At 40.4% G+C, this 23,685-nt stretch overlaps 1 protein-coding gene across 1 annotated transcript; it reads left to right on the forward strand.

The window, feature by feature from the left end:
- The first annotated feature begins 1,122 nt into the window (after positions 1-1,122).
- LOC104281632 (solute carrier organic anion transporter family member 1C1-like) lies at positions 1,123-23,346 on the forward strand. Its single transcript, XM_009879662.1, has 15 exons — positions 1,123-1,280; positions 5,581-5,735; positions 8,019-8,160; positions 8,249-8,381; positions 10,496-10,611; positions 11,436-11,582; positions 11,696-11,794; positions 13,108-13,353; positions 14,228-14,392; positions 14,896-15,091; positions 16,841-17,003; positions 18,487-18,671; positions 19,988-20,052; positions 21,932-22,049; positions 22,911-23,346. The coding sequence occupies exons 2-15, from the start codon at positions 5,604-5,606 to the stop codon at positions 23,125-23,127; spliced, it is 2,124 nt and encodes a 707-aa protein (XP_009877964.1). The 5' UTR covers positions 1,123-1,280; positions 5,581-5,603; the 3' UTR covers positions 23,128-23,346.
- Positions 23,347-23,685: the final 339 nt, after the last annotated feature.

The raw sequence follows: 23,685 nt of genomic DNA on the forward strand, positions 1-23,685 counted from the left end.
ATGACTGGCAATCAAAAGAAGGTTCCTACACATCAGAAGACCAATCTTTTGCAGTCACCTTAGAAGTGGATGGAGTGGGAGGGAATGCAATTCCTATAGTTCTCAAGGCAGAGCTTGGCCTTTTCACAAAAGGTGCTTTGGATTTGTGATCTGGATTCCTCCTGCATTCTTATTTTATAATTTTACTAATACTTGCAGTTGAATTGCCCTGACATACAGCTTTGGAATGACTAACATTTTCTTGATGGTGATGTCTCTTGTTCTAGGAAGCTAAAGGGAACTGTCTCATTGAGAGTCAGAAAAGCCATGAGCAGTGCAAGGTATTGCCGATAACAGTATTGAAGGCAAAATTTAGTTAAGATTATCCAAAGGTCAGCACTATTAAGTAGGTTGTAATCGTTCAGAGCAAGTAAAAGAACGGGTGTGGTGACAATGGCAGCAGGGAAGGGCGCAAAAACTACAAGGAATGGTACATTTTGGTGTAACATCCAGACAGACAGGAGCCACACTTCACACACTTTAAGAACGACTTCTCTTTTAGCTACAATCACTCTACTCTCAGGAATCAGGCATAATGCACAACAAGGGTGCAATCAAATAAAATAATTCTCAGGAAACCAGTTCAGGTTTCCTTGAACTAGAGCTGGAAGTGGGTAAAGGGCTGCTCCAAAGTGCACATAGCTGCAATATACTTTCACACTAGGTTTGCCTGGGCTGTTAATAACACTGAACTATAAATCTGAACAGTGTTCTAAGCACAAGTGTTTCTTGAACACCTAGTTTGTTCAGTATACCTAAGGCATTGTATTTTCTCTTCCTGTAAGTCCTTGGCCGGCTCTAGCAGGTCTTAGCCGAACGGGTTTTAGCCACAGATTATGAAAATAAAACTTTATACCAAAATACATTTTAGCTATCAGCAAGCAGGAACATTTCTAAAGTTGGGACACCCCATTTTTAAATGCCAGGAAGACATGAACTATTATACTCTTGACAAGCTCAGGAAAAAAAGGTGTTTCACAAGAGTGGAGAAAAGGAATACACATGCACATTTTCCACCTAATTAATTTTTGACCACTGTGGATAAACATGTATTTTGGGACCTTTAACAGAGGGCAGAACTGGGAGGAGACAAGATTAAAACTGCCTAAACCATAGTTTGTGTTAGAAGTTAATGATTCTTCTACCAAGTACCAGCACAGCCTTGCTTAAGGAGAGAATACTCTGGCTTTTGAGCATTTGTGTGGTAGTATAACTGCTGTCGTTGGGGATACAGAACCTAGGTAGGAACCTCTTCAATATTCTTTTTGTTTTCCTTAACCTTAAAATGTTGGCATTTAGTGTTTGCAGCTAATGAGCATTACGTGTGCAGTACTAGTTGCATTTCCTGTGACCAATAACACCAATAACATTCCTGTTGTAAATGTCAGTGCTTTAATGATGGCATCATACACTTGTATGTGTGTTTCTGAACAGTGAACATCATATGCCTTGAACAATGCAAGCAGCATTGAGGCCCACGCAGCACTGTGATATTAATTTTTCATATTACATTAACTTAAGAGGTCTTACTATGATTTCTCAATGTATTTAAAAATCAATAAGACAACTGGATTAGCACTGCAGTTAGTGTAAATCAATACAGTTCTGTAAACTACTGGATGAAATGTGGCTCTTGATTTGTGATTTTTTTAGTCTACTGGATGGTGGTATAGCCCCTGAGAGTGCAACTGCAGTGAGAAACAGCCCAAGGAATTACAGTGTCTTTGCTGGATTCTGAAAATTCCTCAAACATCATTCTATTTTTCTTTCATAAGAATCTACAAAACCTGTAGCAAACTATAGTCTTGACCTTTCTAAACTAATTACCTGTTATTCATGCTAAGGTGTTTAAAGTGGTGCTCTTATTCATTATAATTTGCATATAATTAGGGGGTAGAAAACCAAGCTTGATTTTTTTTTAATATTCACTAACCAATAGATCTACCTAACAGGCACAGAGTTAGGCCATGGCACTGTAAGGTCATCTACCCTAAAGTGCTGAAGAAGTCTGCGGCTGCACTTTACAAGGCCAGTTGCTGTACTCGGGAACAATCTTGGAAGGTGCCACATGGTTCCCCATGATGCTGTGAAAGCTCTCAGCTCCTGCGAACACAAATGATCCACACTGATTATTAGTTAAGACCCTTGATCTTTGCCCACCCAAAGTGTTTCTCAGAAGAGGCTGTACTGAGCACAAGACCAAATGAGTTTGTCAAATGTTCCCTGGGTATGGTGCAAAAGTAATGAAAAGAGTGTTAACTTTCATTCTCACAGTATCTCTTGAGGTTTTCCGGTGGGTTTTTTTTCCTTATGCATGCTTTTGGGGAGAAGATTGTTTCCTTCCCTTGAGAAGGAAGTCAGGGTGATTTTTGTTTAGATTGATTGGCTACTTAAACCCTGCCAATATGTTATTTGACTGATTTTGTCTTTCTGTAAATGCAGCTACTTCAGGTCATTACTACAGCAGAATGGCTTGTGCAGGCAAAGCACAATAGTTTTAGAGAAGTCATATTAGCGAAAGGACACATTTGATGCAGAAAGCTTCATACTTTTCCTTTGATTGTAACCAGATCCTTAGTTTATTAAACATGGAAAAAACCACTAGTGAAATAAATCTGAAATAACAACTTTATCCATACTTGAGATTGTCAGGCTCAGCGGCTAATGTATTGACATCAGTTGTGAATTGACCTTTTATCTTTTTTTCTAATCTTCTTGTGGCATAGCATTTCCCAGCCTTGAGCTCTTCTATCTCCAGCAGATTTCCATGTAGGGCAGGGTCAGCTCAGGATGGGAGGAGACGCTGCCAGCAGCTTCAACAGTTGATCCTTGCACATAGCTCACTCTAACATTTCTCCAGCACAGTTGCATCATCTTTTTGCTTCCTTTCCCCTGTCCTAGCCTTCCCCAGGAGTGAAGCAAAAGTAGCATCATCTCCAGTAGCATCTTTGCAAAGCAATAAGACGTGTCATTCACCACTGACAGGAGCTGTTGTAGGCGACCCTGCTCTGACAGGGGAGTTGGACTAGATGATCTCCAGAGGTCCCTTCCAACCCTGACCATTCTGTGATTCTGTGGTCACCCCTCTTCTTGCCTGGGAATCCTTCCCCTGAATCACTGGAGGAGCTGACCACTGACAGTACTGAACCAATTAACATCCACCTTCTAGCTGGCTTCACACTTTTCTGTGTGGATCAAGCATCTTTTGCCCCACAAATATGTATTTTACTTTAATTTTCTTCTCTTTTTTTTATCTTTTTATCTTGCTTGGTACCCTAACGTCTGCCTCTGGATGTCTTTTTCACAGTTTGCCTCTAAACTGCTTAGCTTGCTCTTTGATATTTACTGCTCGCACTTTCAATCTTACTGTCTTCCCTTCTTGTGCCTTCATAGCCTTTCTCTGAAACATTTACTGGGATAGCCTGCTAATATCTAACCTTCTTCAGTTACATGTATGGATACCTGACTGCATTTCTTTTTTCTCTACTTCGCCTCTTATTTCTATCTTCATGTTTCTCTGCTTTCACTCCTCTCCTTATATTGAGATTCTCAGTCATGTTGTACCTTCAAACTCTCAAAAAAGCCACTTTAGTGTTATGGCCTGCAATGACATGCTACCCCAGCATTTTATTGTAGTCCTTAATGTATCATGATAACAGGGAGAAGCTAATATCTTCAGATTGCACAGGGACAGATAAATTTCAGAGGACCAGATGCTCAAAAGTACTTGTAACTTTTCTTGAACACTAAGAACCTCATTTCACAAGTATTTCTGCTGGTAGTTGTGCAGACTTGAGGAAATCCTTTCCTCTCTGTCCAAGGAGCCAAGTGGAAGAAAAAACCATTTGTTTGTCCAGGTGTGCATTCTGACCCAGACTCACAGCACAGCCACAGAAACAGTGGTACTCATGTGCGTCAACAGTGTGGGAGGCAGAGATGATCAATGGCAAAGGAAAGGAGTTGTTCATGCTGTCGTTAGTATCTAAGGATATGCTCGTGAACTTATGCCCAAGAAACTCCTAAATTGTTTAAATCTCTGGTTTTGTATTTGACTTACAGATCCTTAGGTATTAACCCTCTTTCATCTGAGTGAAAAAAGGTGTTCTTCACCATCATGCATTAGAGCAATGGCTACCCTTTAAATGCACTGAAAAGCATTACTCTGCCATATGGCCTGTAGCAGAGCAATTTGCAACTACAGATGGACTTTTTCCAGCATTGGAAAAGTTCATCCAACTTTTTTCAGCTCCATTCAAGCATGGAAAACCTCTCTTTGTGTGATTTTCCCCAACTTTCTCTCTTCACCCTTTTCTCAAATGAGGACACTGCTGTGAAAGGTGAAATAAATCAGTTCCTGTGAGCTATGTTTTCTCAGTTCTGACTTGGGGTTGTTAGTTTCAATACTCCTATCTCCCCTGTGTGTCAAGATCTGCACATCTGAAGAGTGTTTATTCCAAGTGACCCAATTTTTCCGAGGGGCTCAGCAGCGGCATCTGGATCTTGCTTCAGAAATCTGTTCTGTTTGCAGTTGGAGTTGCACAAATGGGCAAGTGTTTTCATTCTTTAAATAAACTTTGCAAATAGATACATAGACTTCCCTTACAGCTTTTCACTGAAGCATTCTTTTTAATTGCTTAGCCATTTCTCAGATACAGAGTTTTAAAAAACTGAGAAAAGAAAAATTTGGAGTATTTTACTCTTCATTGCAATAAGACCAAATTCAACTTAATGATGAAAAAAGGCTTTCAACAATTAAAAAAAAAAAAAGTTATATCAAAGGAGGGGAAAGCTTTTTCATCTATGGCAACAGTATGTGCTTTTCCCAGAGAAACTGGAGCAGTTCTGCTGAACTGCCGAGTTGCACATGATTTCATGCATCAGGGGATACAGACAGCACTCTGCAAACAGAAGGGGATTAGGGATACTCTGTATACTATTGCATGAAGAAAAAACACATAACCTCTTTACAGGAAGTCAGGTAGATAAAATAATGAATTCTTTTGTCATTAAGAATTGTTTCCAACAGGCCAGTGTGAAGGAATAAGTCAGGTGGCACGGTGTTAGTACAGAGATCATACCAAAACAATGATTGAGTCCTAATCCACATGGTCTGCAAATCCACATGGTCTGCAAATCCAGAGCTTCACTAGGACTCCCTGTGCTTCAGCACTGATGTGTTGTTGACCCTTGTAGTTCATTTTTGGACAGAAACTTTGTGTCTTACACTTTTGCGGAAATTGTCTTCTTAGCATTAAAAGTGATCCTAGACCAAAAAGAGGAAGGGGGAGAGTGGGTGGCAGTGGGGAAAGTGAAGACTATTTCACTTGAAAAGAAAGATGTCAAAACAAGATACTTCAGAATTTAAACAAATATACACTTTGAAACACCTAAGTCATTGAACCAAATACTTTCCAATGAAAAGGTTCAGTTTCAACACCTCAGCATTTTCCTGTAACTACTCTTTCATCAGAAAGGTCCTTAAGCAACTCTATTTTGGCATATGTGGTTTTTTATTTATTATTGTTTTTCTTTTGGGTTCAGCTCACTCAATAAAGAAACCAACCATGACTGTGGAAACTGAATCCAGCAACCTCGATGACTCAAATCAGGAAGCAGATCCTGCCCAGCTTTTGGATGATGAAGCAAACAAAAACCCACCCATCAAAACGAAGACTTCCTGTTGCACTGGCTTGAAGGTTTGGTGCCTTATCAATATCACTACAAGTTGCTATTGTCATATGCTATGAAATATTGTTCAAGATATATGACAAGATTACTTCATTCCCCTTCCTCCTGTCTTTTCTGGAACTGGATACACACCGGAGGTACAGGGAAGGGTTGGATCTTGTCATTGTCCTAAAGAAAATAAAAATTCCCAAATTAATGTATTTACTCTCAACTCACTCACAGGTAGATCCCCTTTTTGGCCATTGGAGAGAGGTAGCAACCTTCAGTGGAAGACTTGAAGCATCCTAAAATAGGTGGCTATGATACCCTGCTGTCTGGAGGTTGCTATCGCCGCCCATTCTTGTAGGCCCAAAATAGGGTGAGGTAAACTGTATTCCAGGACTTTATCTAATCCAGGGCTTATGGTCAAACTGTTCACTGATTCCCACAAGCATCCAAGCTTTCAGGAGTGCACAAGAAGAATTGACGGAACCAAGCAAGTAAACTAATGACAATTTTGCTTTCCTGTCAAAACCTTGGTATTTATTGCTTCTGGCTGAGCTGAAAATACTTCAAGGGCAAGATTTCTTTTGACAGTGATATGTTTGGGTTTATGTTTTGACTACTTCTTCAGCCAGCTTCATCTCAGTTTAAATTCCATAGGCCCATGGAGTTGCAATCAGGGACACATTTCTCTCTATAAAAAGGTTTGCAAAATTAAAGATTTCTGGGTAAAAAATAGGTAATTGCAAGCCTCTCAAACATCCAAAATAGTTTGTCCCAAGTAGCAGGCAAAGGTTGTTATTTCTTTTATTGTACTTCTTTTATTGTACTCACATTTGCCATCCATATACACCCGCAAAAATAGAACCTGATCTCTCTGAGGAGCTCACAGGACTAACTGCCATCATGTATGTGGGCAATGCAACTGTGGATCTATGTCTAACTTTATGGCAATTAGAGTTTAATAGACACAATACCTTGGAGGCACTAAAAGGCAAACTGTTATTCTTCTTCACCTTCCCATCAAATGTATTGTGGCATTTTCAAACCCAAAATACCCAAGTAATTTTTGTTTGTGTTTTCATGCTTATCAGCAGTGTGTGACTTTAGCCAAAACCCCTGAGAGCACTGCTGGCATAAGGCAATAGAGGTGGTTCTCACAGACCTTTTGCCAGTCAAGCTCAGGAAAAATAAAACATGTCAGGACAAAGCCTGCACTTGAGAGATTTTTCTCTGGATTCCTGACAAAAAGAGTATAAATACACCTATTTTCGAGCTTTTACTTCCAGGATGGGCTTCGTTTCTTAAAGTAGATAGTGTTGCAAAGTCTAAATCTATATTTACTTTTGTTTACTTACCCAACATTGTGTTGTATTGGAACTTTTACCCAGTGAGCAATAAGTCTATTTGTTTTTTAGTCTATGTTGAAATAGTTGGATAATATTTAAACAAACTTAGTTTAACTTTTTATCAAATACATCTTTATTTGCAAAAGCCATGATATGTGTTTGTGGAAGCAACTATAAAATTATACTGAGCTTTCCTTTATGTGTGTGACAGAGCCATAATCCCCATATTTCAAAATATATCATTTGAGACAGAGATGAACTCAGTCTGTTCCACCTTCCACATACTGGGATATCATAAAAACTTGCATAAAGCTTTTATTTTGATTCCACGGCTATCTATATGTTTGAGTTAGAACCAGTTATGAACTGGCCTAAAATAAGTGACATGTGGCTGAAGCAGAAGATAATTGGGGCTAAGATTAATTTTAGGTTGGACTAGTGTCAGTAAACCTATCTTGATGAGGTATTTTACCTCTGGCAAATTTTACATTTCTGCAACACCTAGAAATTTAGAAATCCCACCATTTTAGCTGCCAACGCTGGGCGTCAGCATTTTAATGAATTTAACCTCAGAATGTCAATAAGGTAAGCAGTCTCAGTGAGTTGTTTGCCAAATTTGAGTTCCACAGTCCATAGGATTTCTACTTTGGAAAACCAGCAACACAGGGAAGGTCAGGCTTTCTGGTCATTAAGATGGCCATTGCAAACCTGAACCCTAAAGCAAGTGGCTGCTCTCAGTGCAGCAGCTCACACCAGCCCTCTCCAGCAGGGAAAAACAGAGGAGCTGAGGGACCACCCTGGTGCCCTGTAGCATTAGCACGCACGATGTTGTCACTGCCATTTGAGTAACAAATGTATACCATGATGATGATTGCTCCCCACAGTTTTAAATATATTTGATCCCTCTGTGACCAGTTTTCCTGCCTCTACCTCCCATTTTCTGTCTTAATCTTTCCTCAGGCATTTCTCGCTGCTTTATCATTCAGCTACTTGAGTAAAACTTTGTCTGGTACAATTATGAAAAGCTCTATCACTCAGATTGAACGAAGGTTTGACCTGACGTCCTCTACCGTTGGTTTCATCGATGGGAGCTTTGAGATGGGTAATTGATATTCCGTAACACGCAGAAAACTGTTCAGAGAAATATGAGGCACAGCATCTGGCTTTAATTTGGGTTCATTACCTTCCAGGTAACTTGCTGGTGATTGCATTTGTAAGCTACTTTGGAGCTAAACTTCATAGGCCTAAAGTAATCGCTGCTGGATGCTTTACTATGGCTTTGGGGAGTCTTTTGACAGCGATGCCTCACTTCTTCATGGGATAGTAAGTACCAATCAAGACTAATTTGGGTGACCTAACATTGGAATTGGATTCTGCTTTCTGGTTTTTGAACGAAACTTGGTGTGTATTAAGTCTTAGATTTCCAAAGGCCTGTAGAGCTTCACCTCAATGTGCAATGAATCACATTCGCAACACATATCACTGTTAATTTTATCTGGTGGCAAAAATATGGTTCCTCTGAAGTAAAAGTTCAACTTCTCCAAAAAAAATAGGAAAATCAAAATGCTTTAGATTTCAGTCAGACTTGTTCAGAAAAGGATGATTTTACAAAATCATTAGATTTTTTTTTTTTTTCAGGAGGAAACATTTATCTATGAAAATCTTATGAAAATTCAATTTCAAACAAAACATATTGTTCTTTGAAAATTTTCAAACATGTTACTATGCTGGTGCTATTGCTTTAATGAATTACACAATCTTCCTGAATGGCTGACTGTAAGAGCACCTTATGGGGAAAATCAGTGTTAACCTAAGAGCGTGGCATCACTGGTTGCTAATAGGGATGTCAGGATCATGCAGGTAGGAAAGTCAAACCATTATGAACCACAGTAAAATGAAAAGGGATATCGAATCCACCTATATGATTTCCAGAATAAGTTTGTACTGTTTTGAACAGGACCTCAAAGCTCTGAGCGGGTGACTTCATATTGAGTGACATCTCTACCTGAAATATGACTTTATAGTAACAGGTGACTCTCACGTAAAATCAGGGATTCAGACCTCACTCATTGAAGAAACCAACCTGCAAAAGTGCTCATTGGAAGAAATCCTGCTCTTGAAAGAGGAAACCAGAGCCTTGTTGTCTAAGATTGTGTATTTTGTTCTCCTGTGGCAAACAGCTGCTCCTCACACAAAGTAGCCTCTCAGCTTCATGCAGAGCCTGCAGGTGGATCGTTGCTGGTAGAACTGGTACAAGGGGTTTTCCTGTTCCAAATGCACATGGCTGGTTACACTGATCTTTAAGCTGCTTTTAATTCATCTTCTCCAGGCTCAGAGATTTACTGCCTGTTGTGTATATGCGATAACGTTTCTAGATGTAGCTTTGATACAGTGATAGCACAGACTAAGACATACTTCTGTTGCTCTCTTAAATGTATTAAAATAATTCAGGTATACTACTGTAAAAAGAAAACTAAGGAATACTTTTTTTGTCATGACAATGCATCTTGCACTAGCATCAGACTTGTATTTTCCACTGCTTAAGCCAAACTATGTATCTTGCTCATCTCCACCAGGAAACTCATACATTTTCTCGTGTACCTCTCCCTGAATTTTTATGAGGAAACTCTTCCTCACTGTCTCTTCCAATCAATGTTCTTTGTTTCAACCTGAAAAATAAGCCTGCCTGGTCTAATAAAGCCAGTGCAGTTCCTAGAGGCAGAATGTGTGTTTTACCATGTTGTTCTCCTTAATCTAATTGTACTTTGCACCTCAGAACGGTTCATATCTGGGAAAAAGATCCCGCTAAAGCAGCCGAACAGCTTCCAGCACCTGAACTGCTCTGCTTCCTGTAAATACAGCTAAAGAGTGTATTTTGGCCACTAACTTTACTCACCCGCTGCTATACAACAGCTCTTTCTGAAGCCAATGTCAATTATCAGGGAAACCTGTACCTCCTGAGGATGACTTCTCCCTTCCTCACTCCTCTCCTCCTCCCAACCCCCAAAATACCTATCTACGATGAAAAGCTGGACTCACACTCACACTCAAGACATTCTTGTTTTTCTCTTTGACTGTGGGTGAGCATAGGAAGCTCACTTGGACCTGATCCTAAATTTTGATACCAACAGGTCAATGCTACCTGAATTCTTTTCGAAAGCCCTTCTGAATTTTACAGCTTAAAATTTTACAGCTTAAAATATTACATCTTCTAGACAAATGATTTTAACCTTTATTTGTTCTTCAATTTAGTGTTTCTGTTTTCCAAAATGTGCTTAAATAATCTTCTTTTTTGCTCCTTTAGTAGCACTTTGGGTTGATATTTAAACAAATATACCTTTCTCTTTAGGGAAACAGCAGTCAAGAGATTCCTGCCCTACTACACTAGTATTTCCGTAGGGAACAGTGCTTCTAAACCTACTATTGTGTCTTTTCAGTTATAAGTATGAGACAGCATCACATACAGCACATTCGGCCAACTTAACTTCAAGCATAAATCCCTGTTCCCTACATCAAGATGTGAATGAAACCTCGCTGGAACTCTCCCGATCAGGTAAGACACTGTAAGTGTATGTACAAATAGAGGAGATATAGTTTTATCCTTGGTTGCAAGTGGAGTAAACCATTGCCCCATGCAAGATGCTCAGTTAGATTTCCAACTTCAGTCTTTACCTGTCTGGGAAAATTACCAACACTTAAATGCACTTTGTGCATTTCATTTGGAGAGGAAACAGCCAGAAAATACAAATACAAAGATCCAGATCCCCAGTTTCCTGTGTTCACACTTCCAAATTACAGTAAAATCACCCTAACGCTGAAGGGGATGCTGAGACTGTGTGCGGAGAAATTTCTGAAAGGATTCAATTACCCAGGGCCTGGAGGTGGGGAGGTGGAAGGGACAGTGTGAAAGGACATGAAACTGCACAGAGTTAACTGGAAATAAATGGACATTTTGCTTACTATACAGAATACAGCTGCTTTACTTGTTGCTTTGCATGTGACAGGTAGAGATAGAGCCAAGCTGTGCCCCAGAAACCATTTCAAACTTCTGAAGTTAAAGATATAACTTATACGCCAGATAATATACTTATGACAATACCAATCTGCCATTTTTTTTTACATGGGCATTTTTTTGAATGGGTGATACTTGTCTATGTTTCTAGAAACCAAATACAATGGAGGTGGAGGAAAGTGTTATTAAAAGATTATTAAAAGGTAAAATGAGGTTGATGGCCTTTCTTTAATCTTGCATAAGGGTAATGTTGTTAATAGTGTAAATACTAAACTACAATCATTTCATGTGCTGAATTTCCTGTGATTTGTCACTGGTTCCCATTCAACTATCCTATTGCAAAGATGTAAACTCATTATTTGCAGGCTGTGAGAAGGAGCCATCATCATATATGTGGATATATATCTTACTGGGAAACATGTTACGTGGAATTGGTGAGACACCAATAACACCATTGGGCATCTCTTATCTCGATGATTTTGCTAAAGAAGAGGATGTTCCCGTGTATGTAGGTAATCTCAACATGAAGTAAGATGAGAGATTTGTAGTGTAAGATGTCAATCATCTGCAGAAAAAAACATTCAGCCATTAAAATGTACTAGCATCTCCTTCATTGTATTTTCAGCATGTTTGCACACAATAGCCATGTTGGGCCCAATGTTTGGTTTCCTGTTGGGATCTTTATGTGCAAAACTGTACGTGGATATTGGATTTGTGGATTTAGGTAAGCAAAATGGAGGTAAAGTGAAAGTAAGCTGATACCTGTAGGTAACAGGTTCCTCTACACATTTTTTAAGTCTTTGTTATATTAATAATATTAATATAATTTATCTTTAATTTATATTGATTTCATTATCATTATTAGATACTTTATTACAATTTTATTAAATTACTGGAAGCTTTTAGGTTAAAGGCAGAATTAGACAGGGATCATATTTTAGAATTGTGTTTTAGGATTAAAGGATTAAAATACATGTTTACCTTCAAAAGTTAGTCCCAAGAATTCTCACATACCCAAGATGTTTTACGAAACTGGGATCTTAATGAACGGATTCTGCTAGCACAGCAGTTTTACAGTTTTGGTGGATCATCCACCCTTTCAACTGAGCATTTTACATTATTTACAATTCATGTAACGTTTGCAATACATTATAGACTTTTTGCCAGCCCTTGCTTATTCAGATGAAAAGAAAACACATGTGTGTAATCACATCTGCAAAATGCCAGTGGGAGCAGATGTGCCATGGCCCTGCATCTTGTTCCCTTTCACTGGAAGAGGCAGGAGCCATCTCTGAGGTGGTGCTTCCTGCCCAGCCCAGCTCCCCACCCACTGGACCAGCCGGATGGGAAGTCAGGTGGTGCGGACTGGTGACGGCTTTTTCAGGAAAAGGCCCGGTGTAGCAGCAGCAGTGGGTGATCCTGTTTTACTAGCAGGACAGAGAAGTTTTCAGATCCTCAGGATCCTGTAGTTAGATAGAGGAACAGTTTTGTCTTTGCCCTTTGTTAAGCCAATGTTTGATTTTGCTTAAGCAGAACACCGGTGAACGAATTCTGGTCACACAGAGAAAAGTCTTATAGCATTGGTCCACCACCAAACATGCCAGCATGTAACAATCATAAAAACATAACCAACTACTCTTGTCTTCCTCGCAACACAAAGTTTAATCTCACTAATGCCTATATGCATAATAGTAACCAACACAATTCAATTTAGCAGAGGGATGGCCTCAGTAGAAACATATCAGCCCTAAAAGGACCCCACGCTTGAGGCCTGTCTGCCACCCGTCTTTGTCTCCCACGTGTTGTCATGTATGCCACAAAATGGAAGTCAGCATGTCACGTAGACAGGCAGATGAAACATAACACAGTTCAGGATATGATTCCTGACGCCTTCACTGCATGAATGGTCTCTCATTAGATGATTGTCATTACCATTGAAAGTCAGACATTGTAAAATGTAGCTATTTTAGCAGATAAAGGGTGGGAAGGTTCAACTTCTTCATTTGGGTAACTTGTATCTGTTTCCCTCAATTCTAGGAAGCATCACTATCACCCCACAGGATTCCCGCTGGGTGGGTGCATGGTGGCTTGGTTTTTTAATAGCTGGAGTAACCAATTTCATTGCTGCTGTTCCATTTTGCTTCCTGCCAAAGAGTCTGAAAAAGCCAGAGAAAGCCAATAATGACAAAACTTCATTTGGTCTCTTGGAAAACATGGGCGCCACAGGGAAGATGCTTCCTCCTGAAAAACCTAAGCCAAGGGAGTGGTCAGTAGTATTGAAAGGCAAGTGTTTCGCATGTTGTATAAACGTGAAAAGCAATACGTACAATGTACAGCAGGAAGGTAATAGTTCTGAAGAATATTTTGCTTCCCTTGTACTTCAGTCTAAACCAGTTAGCTATACCCAGGAAAGGAGGGATCCACTAAAGATGATTAGAAGTCAAAGATCTTCAAGCCTGTGAGGTTCTGCATGCATCACCTGCAATGTATCATCACCTGAGTGGCACTTCTAAAATTTTGTGCTCAAAGAAATTTGAACAGTGAAAAAAATGGTTTTGTATCAGGACCTAATTAAAATATTAGAAGGTTCCTTTCTCAATATGCAAAGCCAAATTATTTACCTGATTATCGCAGAGATCATGGAGACTCTAAAGCACATTGCTGCCTGAGAAAAACAGAGCAGGCTTAAACGTCAGCTCTGACCAGGCAGTCGTTAGGCTAAGAAAGGGATGGAAAGGTGTGGGGAAGAGATGGCTTTGCATCATTAGTCAAATTCTCCTGTCTTTGTTCAGATCCCAATGGAAGACATTGGGCACCTCCACACAGGCACCTCTCACTTAGCCTTGAACTGGTGGTAAAACTCCTGTAAACAGAAAGAAGCCTTTGCTGTGTGGAGCCCTTCAGTCTTCATGCGCAGATCTCATTAGAGCATCCAGGCCATAACCCATACTTCTGTCTTCTTTTAGGATTCTCTTCCTGTATCTCAGCCTCTGGTGTTTTTCAAGAACCCGATTTTGCTTTCAGGTACTCACATGCAAATGAAGACCAGTACTACTTGCACTTGGACAACTGAGAGAAGGATTTTGCCCTAAGCTTTGTAGATTACTCACCTATAATTATGCCTTTCAAAACCGACTCATTTGTCCCTTTCTTTCAGATTTCTATACCTCCCTGAAAAAAGTATTGAGTAATCGAATGTACTTTACACTTTTGTGTTGCTCACTGTTACAGTTCAGTAGCTTTATTGGTTTCATGACTTACAAACCAAAGTACATGGAACAGCAGTATGGACAATCTACATCTAAATCGAACTTTCTAATAGGTGAGTTACACTGTGCAATGACTGCTTATGCCATAAGCAGTGCATGGGGAGAAGTTCTGGCATGCTTTCTCAGGGACTGAATTCCTTGCAGAACAGGCTGATGTAAATGGTGATCTCTCCTGAACTTGAATTATATAAATTCAGCATGCAAACCACAGTTTTGGTGCCTATAGGACCAGAATTCATATTATATTATATTATATTATAGTATATTATATTATAGTATATTATAGCAAGGGCACCCCAAATATGCAAGGAATGTGGTGTGGGAGTTTTAAATGCTGCAACATCTGACAAGTGCCTTGCAATGGAAGTGGGTTTTGAGGGTTAGGCACTTCAAAGAGAGCATACATAACCCAGGGATTAGGCTGAGCACAAAGCCACCTAGAGTCATCATCATACAACATTAAGCTGCCAGGGATATCAAGCTGAGGATAGAGTTTGGCTCTTAAACCCAATGTGGCTCTTTTATTTTGACATTTCCCTTCTATTATCTCTTTCAGGATTGACATCCTTACCTCCTGTAAGTATTGGGATTTTCCTAGGAGGGCTCATAATGAAAAAGTACAAAATGAGCATCATTGGAGCAACCAAGTTTGCATTTACTATGTCATTTTTGGCCTATGTCATTGCTCTTTTGCACTTTTTTGTTGGCTGTGAGAACCATGTGGTAGCAGGAAAGACAGTGACCTATGAAGGGTGAGTATAAAATGAAGAAGAGTATGGTTTTCTCCATGGCAGCAATAGTTCAAAAAATGTACTATGATATCAAGGATAAAAGAGGAACATTCTTTTGCAATGCTTAAGAGAAAGTGAATACTACCACGTGTCATCATTGTGATAGTTCTGTTGGTCAGCAGTGTGTCAGCCTGCCAAAGCACAACACTGGTTAAAGATTAATTAGAAATACATTAGCAAAATTGCATCATTACCGATATAGGTTGTTTGGCTGTATGTGGGATGGTGTTGCTATTTCACACAGTGCTATCTCTATACCAGAAGCAATTTTCTAGCGAAGTGTATTCAGAGCCAGTAAAAGGGTGAAGCATATGCAACAGAGAGCTTTGGTAGCATATGCTGAACAGAGGTGGAAAGTCTTTAGAACAAGAGGTAATGGGCACAAACTTGAACATACAAAGTTCCATCTTAACATGAGGGGGAACTTCTTTACTGTGAGGGTGGCAGAGCACTGGAAAAGTCTGCCCGGAGAGGTTGTGGAGTCTCCCACTCTGGAGATATTCAATACCCTCCTGGACCCTGTCCTGTGCAACCTGCTGTAGGTGACCCTGCCCTGGCAGAAGGGTTGGACTAGATGATCTCCAGAGGTCCCTTCCAACCCTGACCATTCTGTGATTCTGTGACTGCAACATGCCAAACTCTCAGTGTGCTGTTAGCCAAAATGAAGCTTTTATGCATACTGAAGATGCTCTCCCCTCTCAAGAGAGAACCAGCGTTTGAAAGTTACAGACTGATATTTTTTTCTTGGAGAGAGTGAAGACACCAGTACGGGGATGTGTGGTAGGATCTGGCTGTCCAAAGGGCCCAGCAACACACTAGTATATGGGTTGCTACTGCCTCATGTCCAGCCTGCTCAGGGTACCTCATGGCTAGTGTGAACCTGTCTGCATCTCCCTGAAGACTTACCCACAGCTCAGTAATTTGTTCATTTATCAAGCCATACCTGTTCACAGATGAAAATGTGGAACTGGACAGGAAAGGTGCCCAGGATGTTTATGTATTTGTTGGAACCAGAGGACTAATTGTCTGTTGCTCGTCCTCTACCCTGCAACATTTTCACTAAGAATGCTAATGATGGGCTGGGGAATTTGCTCAGTAAGCACTGAGATGAAAGAGATGACAAGCACATAACCTTAATTAACCCAGAGAGGAAAAGATGAAGGAAGATATCTCTCTTTGTTACAGATCTCAACACCCAAAGGATGTCTGAAAGTAAAAGGGAATACTGTATTCTCCTTATCCTCTAGGAAGAGTTAGGCTAGGCTTTAAGAAAGGAGTATTTTTAATTATGGAGACCAGGAAATCTAGTTTCTATAATTGGTACATTTTTACCAATGCCTAAAGATGCACTTGATAAGGCTGTATTAACTGTTGCTAGCTGTGTGTGCAATAAGGGGATAGCCCAGCTGACCTTCCAAAGCCTTTCAGCTATTCCTTTTTCTTTTCTGACTACACCTGCCACCAAAAATTGGTAGCAGCATTTTTATCGGTTTTAAAATTCTTTATAATCTAACAATCACTTTAATATCAGTGCAAGTGGGCTGGAATCTCAAGCAAAGAGATCAATGCTATAGAGACTCAGCTATGAAAACGTATGTTCTGGGCATAGGAAGTGGGTTTCAGAACAGAAATACTGTCACACAGAAGGGACTACGCTGACCTCAACACTAAATTAAAAGTCCTTACACCTGTCTGAACTTAACTTCCAAGCAAACCCATTCCGTACCATGAAAATCACATATTTTCTGAGTGCAACTCTGACTGCAAATGTGCCTCCAATGTGTGGGATCCTGTGTGTGGAGACAATGGAGTCACATACGTTTCGGCATGCCTAGCTGGGTGCACAACTTCAGTGGGACATGGAAAGAACACGGTAAGACCTTGCTTCAGTTTCTGGGGTTTTTTGCTAGCTTATTTTCTACATAACATCAGGGGTTTGGGGGTTGGACTAGATGATCTCCAGAGGTCCTTTCCAACCCCGACCATTCTGTGATCCTGTGATTTTGTAGTATAATGCATTTAAGGGAAACCAAAGTTACTGGAGATCAGTCAGTAAAGTATTTGTGATTTCTGGTTACAAACAGCAGAGAAGACAGAGATTTCTCTGAGTTACCGCACATTAAGCAAAAAGTCCTAGGTCCTTGCTGTAGATCATAGCTTTCTTCTTTTGTAAATTGAACAAGACGGGGAAATGGACAATTCTAAGTGGTTACATGTTGTCTGAAGTTTGTCCGTGGCTTGCCTTTCATAAACCTCATTCTGGCTGCCCTGAGGTTTTTAGCCAACAGTTGAAGTACACTAAGATAGTGTAGTATCTTCCCTGACACTGGTCATTAATGTTTAAGTGTGAAGAATGATTTGAAGGGAGGCAGCTTGTTTCCTCCGTGTGAGACTCTGGGAAGGCAGGATACTGCTTATTTTTCTGGCTGACTGATTTCTGCTTGGCACTGACTGATGGGGGTCATAAGCAGGGTCCCAGAAAGGCAGCTCCAGTCCATGGATATAAGCCTTCATTGGACTGTCATTCCCATGTTTTATGATGCCAGATGATGACTCCAGTAGATACATGGTCTGGACCTACCTCTTGCACTCAGACAGAATTTTCTCTGCAACAGATTTTTCTCTGTTGCTCGTTTCTCTCTGACGTCTGTCAGTGTCTTGAAAAGACATTCTTTGCTTAAAATCTTAAGGTGGGAAGCAGGGGAGAAGGCCTCAACAGCTTCCTTCCCAGTGGGATTACTGCCTCCCACACAAGTTTGCCTTTGTAGAAGTTAAGGTTTGTGGCCTACAGTTCCCCTTACCTCAGCACATCCTCGAGCCCCTCAAACCTGGTTAAAAGCTCTCCTAAGCTTTCAGTACACCTGCTGCTGATCTCAGGGCTCTGCATGAGCTGTGTCTTGACAGGTAGCTGCTGCTTACAGCTGTGAGGTACCTCTAGTGCAGCAGCATTAGCAGAGAGGGATCTGTGATCCAGATGCTTCTCACAGAGACAACTCATCTAACAGGTAGCGTCACCTAGCAGCAAAAGGCACTGCTCCCTGAACATCACTGTTCCCCTTCAGCTGCCCTCCAGGGACACAAAGGCTGAGGCCAACCTCAGAGGCCCTGCAGGTACTCCAAACATCTTCCAAAAAGGGTTGCTATGTCCATTGGCGAAAACATGCTGGCACAGAACATCCCTTCCAACTCTGAGCACTGTTTGTAGGAAAGAAAAGAAGCTGCTGCCCATTGCCTCAAGAAAGGCAAATAAGATAGGAACGGGATGCTTAGGAAAGCTTCAGGTGCTGCCTGTCTCTGAAGGCAGGATTCCCCATTGCATGGGCAGTGTCCTACTAAATCTGCTTTGTGTCTTCCAGGTCTTCCATAACTGCAGCTGTCTTGAAGCCAGCAGTTCATGGACAGGAAATAACTCTGCCACCTTAGGGCAATGTCCAAAAAGTGAAGATTGTTCAATGAAGTTTATTTATTACACAGTAATACAAGTCATAAGTGGCTTTTGTTATGCATTGGGAGGTACTCCAGCATACATGATTATGTTTAGGTAAGTAAAACTGTATACAAAAAGTTGAGGCTTTCCAATGAGGGGATCAAAATTATGTTTAGGTTTCTCTCTTTTCCTTGGGAAAAAAGACTCTTTTGTGTTATAAGACACTTTATTTAATGAGTGTTCCTTCTTTTTCTTTTGTATTATAAGACACTTTATTTAATGAGTGTTGTCATTTCCTTTTTGTTTGTAGCTGTTAGCATCAAACCCTACTTTGCTGCTGACTGTAAGTCAGTTCTAGTCTGTTGCTTCCAACTACTGTAAAATGGTTTCTCTTATGCCTGTCATACACCCAGGTGTATGACACCTGTGGCGGAGGAACACATCCTCTTTCTCTGCTTGGATATTATGGATGTATGGATTTTGAAAATGCCATGCATTTGTCAGGTTTTCTGGATTTGGCCTTGCCTTAACAGATTGTGCCTATGAGACACCTGGAAATTCAGGACATTTGAGGGCTCAGTCTGAGGCTCCTATGCTCATGTCTGTTGAGGTACATAAGTGCAGGCATACCAGGATCTGCTTCGGAACCACATATACAAATTTGCACGTACTTTTCATTAACCTGAAGAGAAAGTTCTCTCAGTAGAAAAATGCAGTAGTGGCAAATTTAATGGTAGTCCTGAGGGCGTTATGTCATTCTAAATGAGCATGGAAAACAGAATGCAAACTCCCCTGCCTTCCTCATGTCTGTGAGACATCTTTCTGAGTGTTGATCATGTTAATATTTGTAAGGAGATGTCGGAGGCTGGATATATAATGGATTCAAGATCAGTGCCCATTTCTGGTGCTTGGAGTGCGTGGTTCCCCATGAAACAGATGGGCATATTGCCAAATGGCTTTGTGTAGTTCAAGATATGTTGTTGTACACAGGAATGTCATTCAAGAACAGAAAGGTGCAGGACTAATGCAGCTACCTGCAACATTTTTGTCTTAGGGCAATATGACATTTCTCATCAAGGGAGTAAGGTATATCCCATCAAGTGAGGAAAACGAATGCCAGGGAGTTAAGGCAGTTGGAGAGCCCGTTTCAGTAAGACTAGGATAGTCTCTGATTGCAACTTTAAAATTTCACTTCTTTAATTATGCTTAGTGAACAGACTTCCCAGGAGCTATGTGACGGAAAACAAAAGATTAATTCACCTTTTTCATACCACTTAACATATTTTCAGCAGACATAGGAAGCACTCTCCTGCCAAAGCTTGGCTTTCTGTCATTAAGAGTGTTAAATTTAGGGTAATTAACGGCAGTTTAATAGGCATATTTAAGCACTAGATAGGCAAATAGTTCATACTTATCCCTCTTTCTTTCAGATGCGTTCAGCCAGAGTTGAAATCTCTTGCAGTTGGTCTATACACACTTATTATGAGAATGCTGGGTAAGAGAAATCATTCTGAGATGTTTGCTTGTATGGCTTTAAATGACACCAACGCAACAGCTATTTGTAAACCAAATATATCCTTGAAACAGCTGTTAGATCCTGAGCTATTCCTGAAGACCCTGTTTTTTTCCTGAAGGTCCAATATTCAGTCAAGAGTTCATTGGGAAACCAACTGATACAATTCTGAAAATCTTTGACCTCCTGATTAAATGCCTTTGCAGTTTGGGAGCCTAGTGTTCCAAACCAGGAAGACTTACTAAGCAAAGTTAAAGTATTATCTTGATTTTCTAAACATTACAAGATTTCAAACTTATGATTCAATCAGTGGCTCATTGAGACACAATGCTGCAAGTAAGATCAAAAAGATGTGCTCTAGTAGGACTTCATTCAACACTAAAACAACTCTGCTCATAGCAGAGTGTTTTCTCCATGTTGAAGCTTCACTTTCCTGGCAGACAGCAGCTTAGATTTCAATTCCTTTTAAGCATGCTGCAATGATTTTATTTTACCTTTTTTAATTGAGAGTCACTAATGAGGTGGTTGATTAAGACACCTAAGCAGGTAAGAAAACACCTCTCTATTTCCTTTTGTTCTCTTTGTCAATGGACTAGGAATAGCTGCATTTCAGAAATGTAGAAAAGTGTGTGTGAAGAGACAAGCCACATGGGCTTGCTATGAAGCCTAAAAAAACAACAACCTCTCACAAATGTCTACAATCAGAGCTAGGTTAGGGCTGCAGTCTCTACTCAGGATTGTGATGGGACATTTTGAGACAGGAAGGTGTATCCACACTTTGTCCTCTTCTACTTTTCTCATCACACAATGGAGAGGCAGAATTTATCCCCCAGCTTTCAGGACAAGCAGTGGCAATGGGATTCTTGGAGCAATTTCAGCCACAGGGAATTTAAAAAAGCATTATGAAAAAAGAACTGCCCCCTTTCTACAGGCTTCTGCTTCAGCACATAGGGCCAGCATGCTCCTTCCATTGCAAGAAGGAGTGGAGCCACTGTCACTGATTCAAAAAAGCTGGCACTTCTCTTCAGTGACTCAGAGATCAAATCTGATATGCTCCCGTTTTCTTTCTCTAAGGAACCTCCAAAATGAACATTTGTCCCATCACATCCTGACTACAGCACTGATGATTATAATACACAGTATACACAGATTAATGAGTTCAGACTCTCACAAGAGCCCAAGGGCAGAACAGGCTGAGAGTATACCTGTTTTTACAAAATAAATTATTTCCTATGTAAGAATGCAGGATGCTCCTGTAGGAACAAAGCTAATGTGAAACGTGGTCCTGTACATGCTGAAACCTGTATTCCTCTGAAGTTAATACTGGCCTTTACTTCAGCAAGGCTAGGATTTTGTCCCACGTCTGCCATGTTTTGCAGCAAAAGCATAAGTTCATGTCTGGCCAAGTCACACTAAGGATTTCAGTTGCTCTACCCTCAGTCAGGCAGAATATACTATCCACTAGTGCAGATAATTTAGGCGATGCATAGAAGAGGGAACTATGCATCCATTCAGTGCTCCAAATGCACAACCAGTCCAGCGCTCCCTTGCAGGAGCTTAGCATGCACTGGAAGCCAGTGGTGTTTCTCAGAGCCATGCTTAAGAAACCAGTGTGTGTGACTACGAGCCTGGCCAAACCCATCAGACCACATTTCCCGGAGACTGATGATCCCCACAGCACAGAGAGGGTATCCCAGCTTACAGTTACCCTGATCACGGAAAGGAAAAATTCCCCACAGTCCGATCCACCTATTGCCACTATTGCAGCATGTAACTTGCCACTAAGAGAACACAAAGCTGATTTCTAAAAATATGTCTTTTCCTGTGATATCTTGTGGCATTTTTGCTTGGTTCCTTGCAGCTGGGATTCCGGCACCGGTTTATTTTGGTGCACTGATTGACAAGACATGCTTGAAATGGGGAAGCACAAGCTGTGGGCAGCGAGGAGCTTGCAGGCTATACGACTCCGATGCGTACAGGTAAGGCAAATTAGGGTACAAGAAGCCTCATGCATTTCCTCTCTATGGATAGACATGCTTTGTTCAGTTATACTGTAGCGTGTGAGGCCACTGATCAAAAATTATGGTCAGGTACTAACTCTGGACTCAGACCTAGGTCAGTCCAGAATTCCTGAAATTGAGAAATCTTAAGACCACATCTTAAACTCTTAGGGTTTTTTGTCAGTTTGTATGTTATGCAAAAATCAGTTAATATCAATGACAGACTTTCTGGAATGAAATATGCACTTTTAATATCCTTTGAGTCAATTTAAAAGACCTAGGATTATATGATTTGCGATCGAGAGGAAATGTACCCAAATTTACCTTATTTGCAGATAGTTTGTTAATACTGACAAGACTGTTAACTTTGTGCATTGACCACATTTGAGAGAAAAATAAATGAAAGAAAATCATACTGAGCAGCTGAACATATAGGTTAAACTGAAACAATATCAGTCTCCAGGAGGAATATTCCAGAGATTTTTCTGTTTCACCCAGGCCTTGGGCACTCCTGATGTATTTTTTATTCCTACCCCCCAAAAGTATAAGGCCTTAAAGTGATCCAAAAATCTTTAGAAACAAAGGGGAGATGCTGGAAGTTTCCCTTTGCAACTATCTTTATAAGCAAAAAGAATATTATCAATTCTTTAACAGATGTTTTTGCAAGCAAAAAATGTCCAGTTTGTGGTACCATTCACAAAGGATGAGTTTCAATGATTTCCCCTAAGCTACTATGTGGTTTTAGTACACACATGACCCTTAAAAGCCATTACAGCGATTTTCTTCAGTGTCTTTGAAAACTTCAATGCCTGGCACTATCTTCTGTGCTCTATCCCACAGGTATGTCTTCCTTGGTTTAGGAGCAGTGTTAAGAGGTCCTTCCTACTTGATTGCAATCTTTTTTTATATATTGGTAAAGAAACACTTTCAAAATAAGAACCCCAGGCCTATAGAGAATGGAGGAAGAGAAGATGCTCCTATGAATAAAGAAGATCATTGCAAGATCAAAGAACGTTTACCAGGTTCTCCTGATGCAGAGAACGAATCGTGTATTTAGAACGCCATTTAGACCAGTGTCACATGAATCAGGACAGCTTCTTTTAGAAACAACTTTCACAATGTTATGAATAACTAAATAATAAATAATAACACTGTTCAGAAAGTAAACCTAATAGCAAACCTGTGGTCAACAACAAGAAAAAACTAACACACAAGTGTGAAAGTGCCTTATCTGTGCCTGGTCACCAATAGCAGGCAGAACAAGTTACATGAACTGAACCAAATTCTCAACAGATAAAGGAAAACCTCCCTTGGCATTTCTGATAGAGTCAGTCTGCAATTTTTAAAGGAGTCAAAGACAAGTGCTGGCAGAACAGCCGCATGCCAGAGGCACACAAACTGGGATGCTGATCCCGTACACAAATCCATGCAGTAGACTGCCACGGGAATGACAAGCTCAAGGCTAACAGCAGTGTTCTTTCATCAAATTCAGTCAGAATTCACAATAAAACCCAAGCCCTTAAACAAAACACTTCCACCTTATCTAAATGAACCATTTTAATTTTCCATTGCAAAATTGACAAAAGCAGTATTTTTCCAATAAACCTTTTATCTT

This window comes from Charadrius vociferus, unplaced genomic scaffold (assembly GCF_000708025.1).
Source record: "Charadrius vociferus isolate BGI_N301 unplaced genomic scaffold, ASM70802v2 scaffold90, whole genome shotgun sequence".
Classification (NCBI taxonomy): domain Eukaryota; kingdom Metazoa; phylum Chordata; class Aves; order Charadriiformes; family Charadriidae; genus Charadrius; species Charadrius vociferus.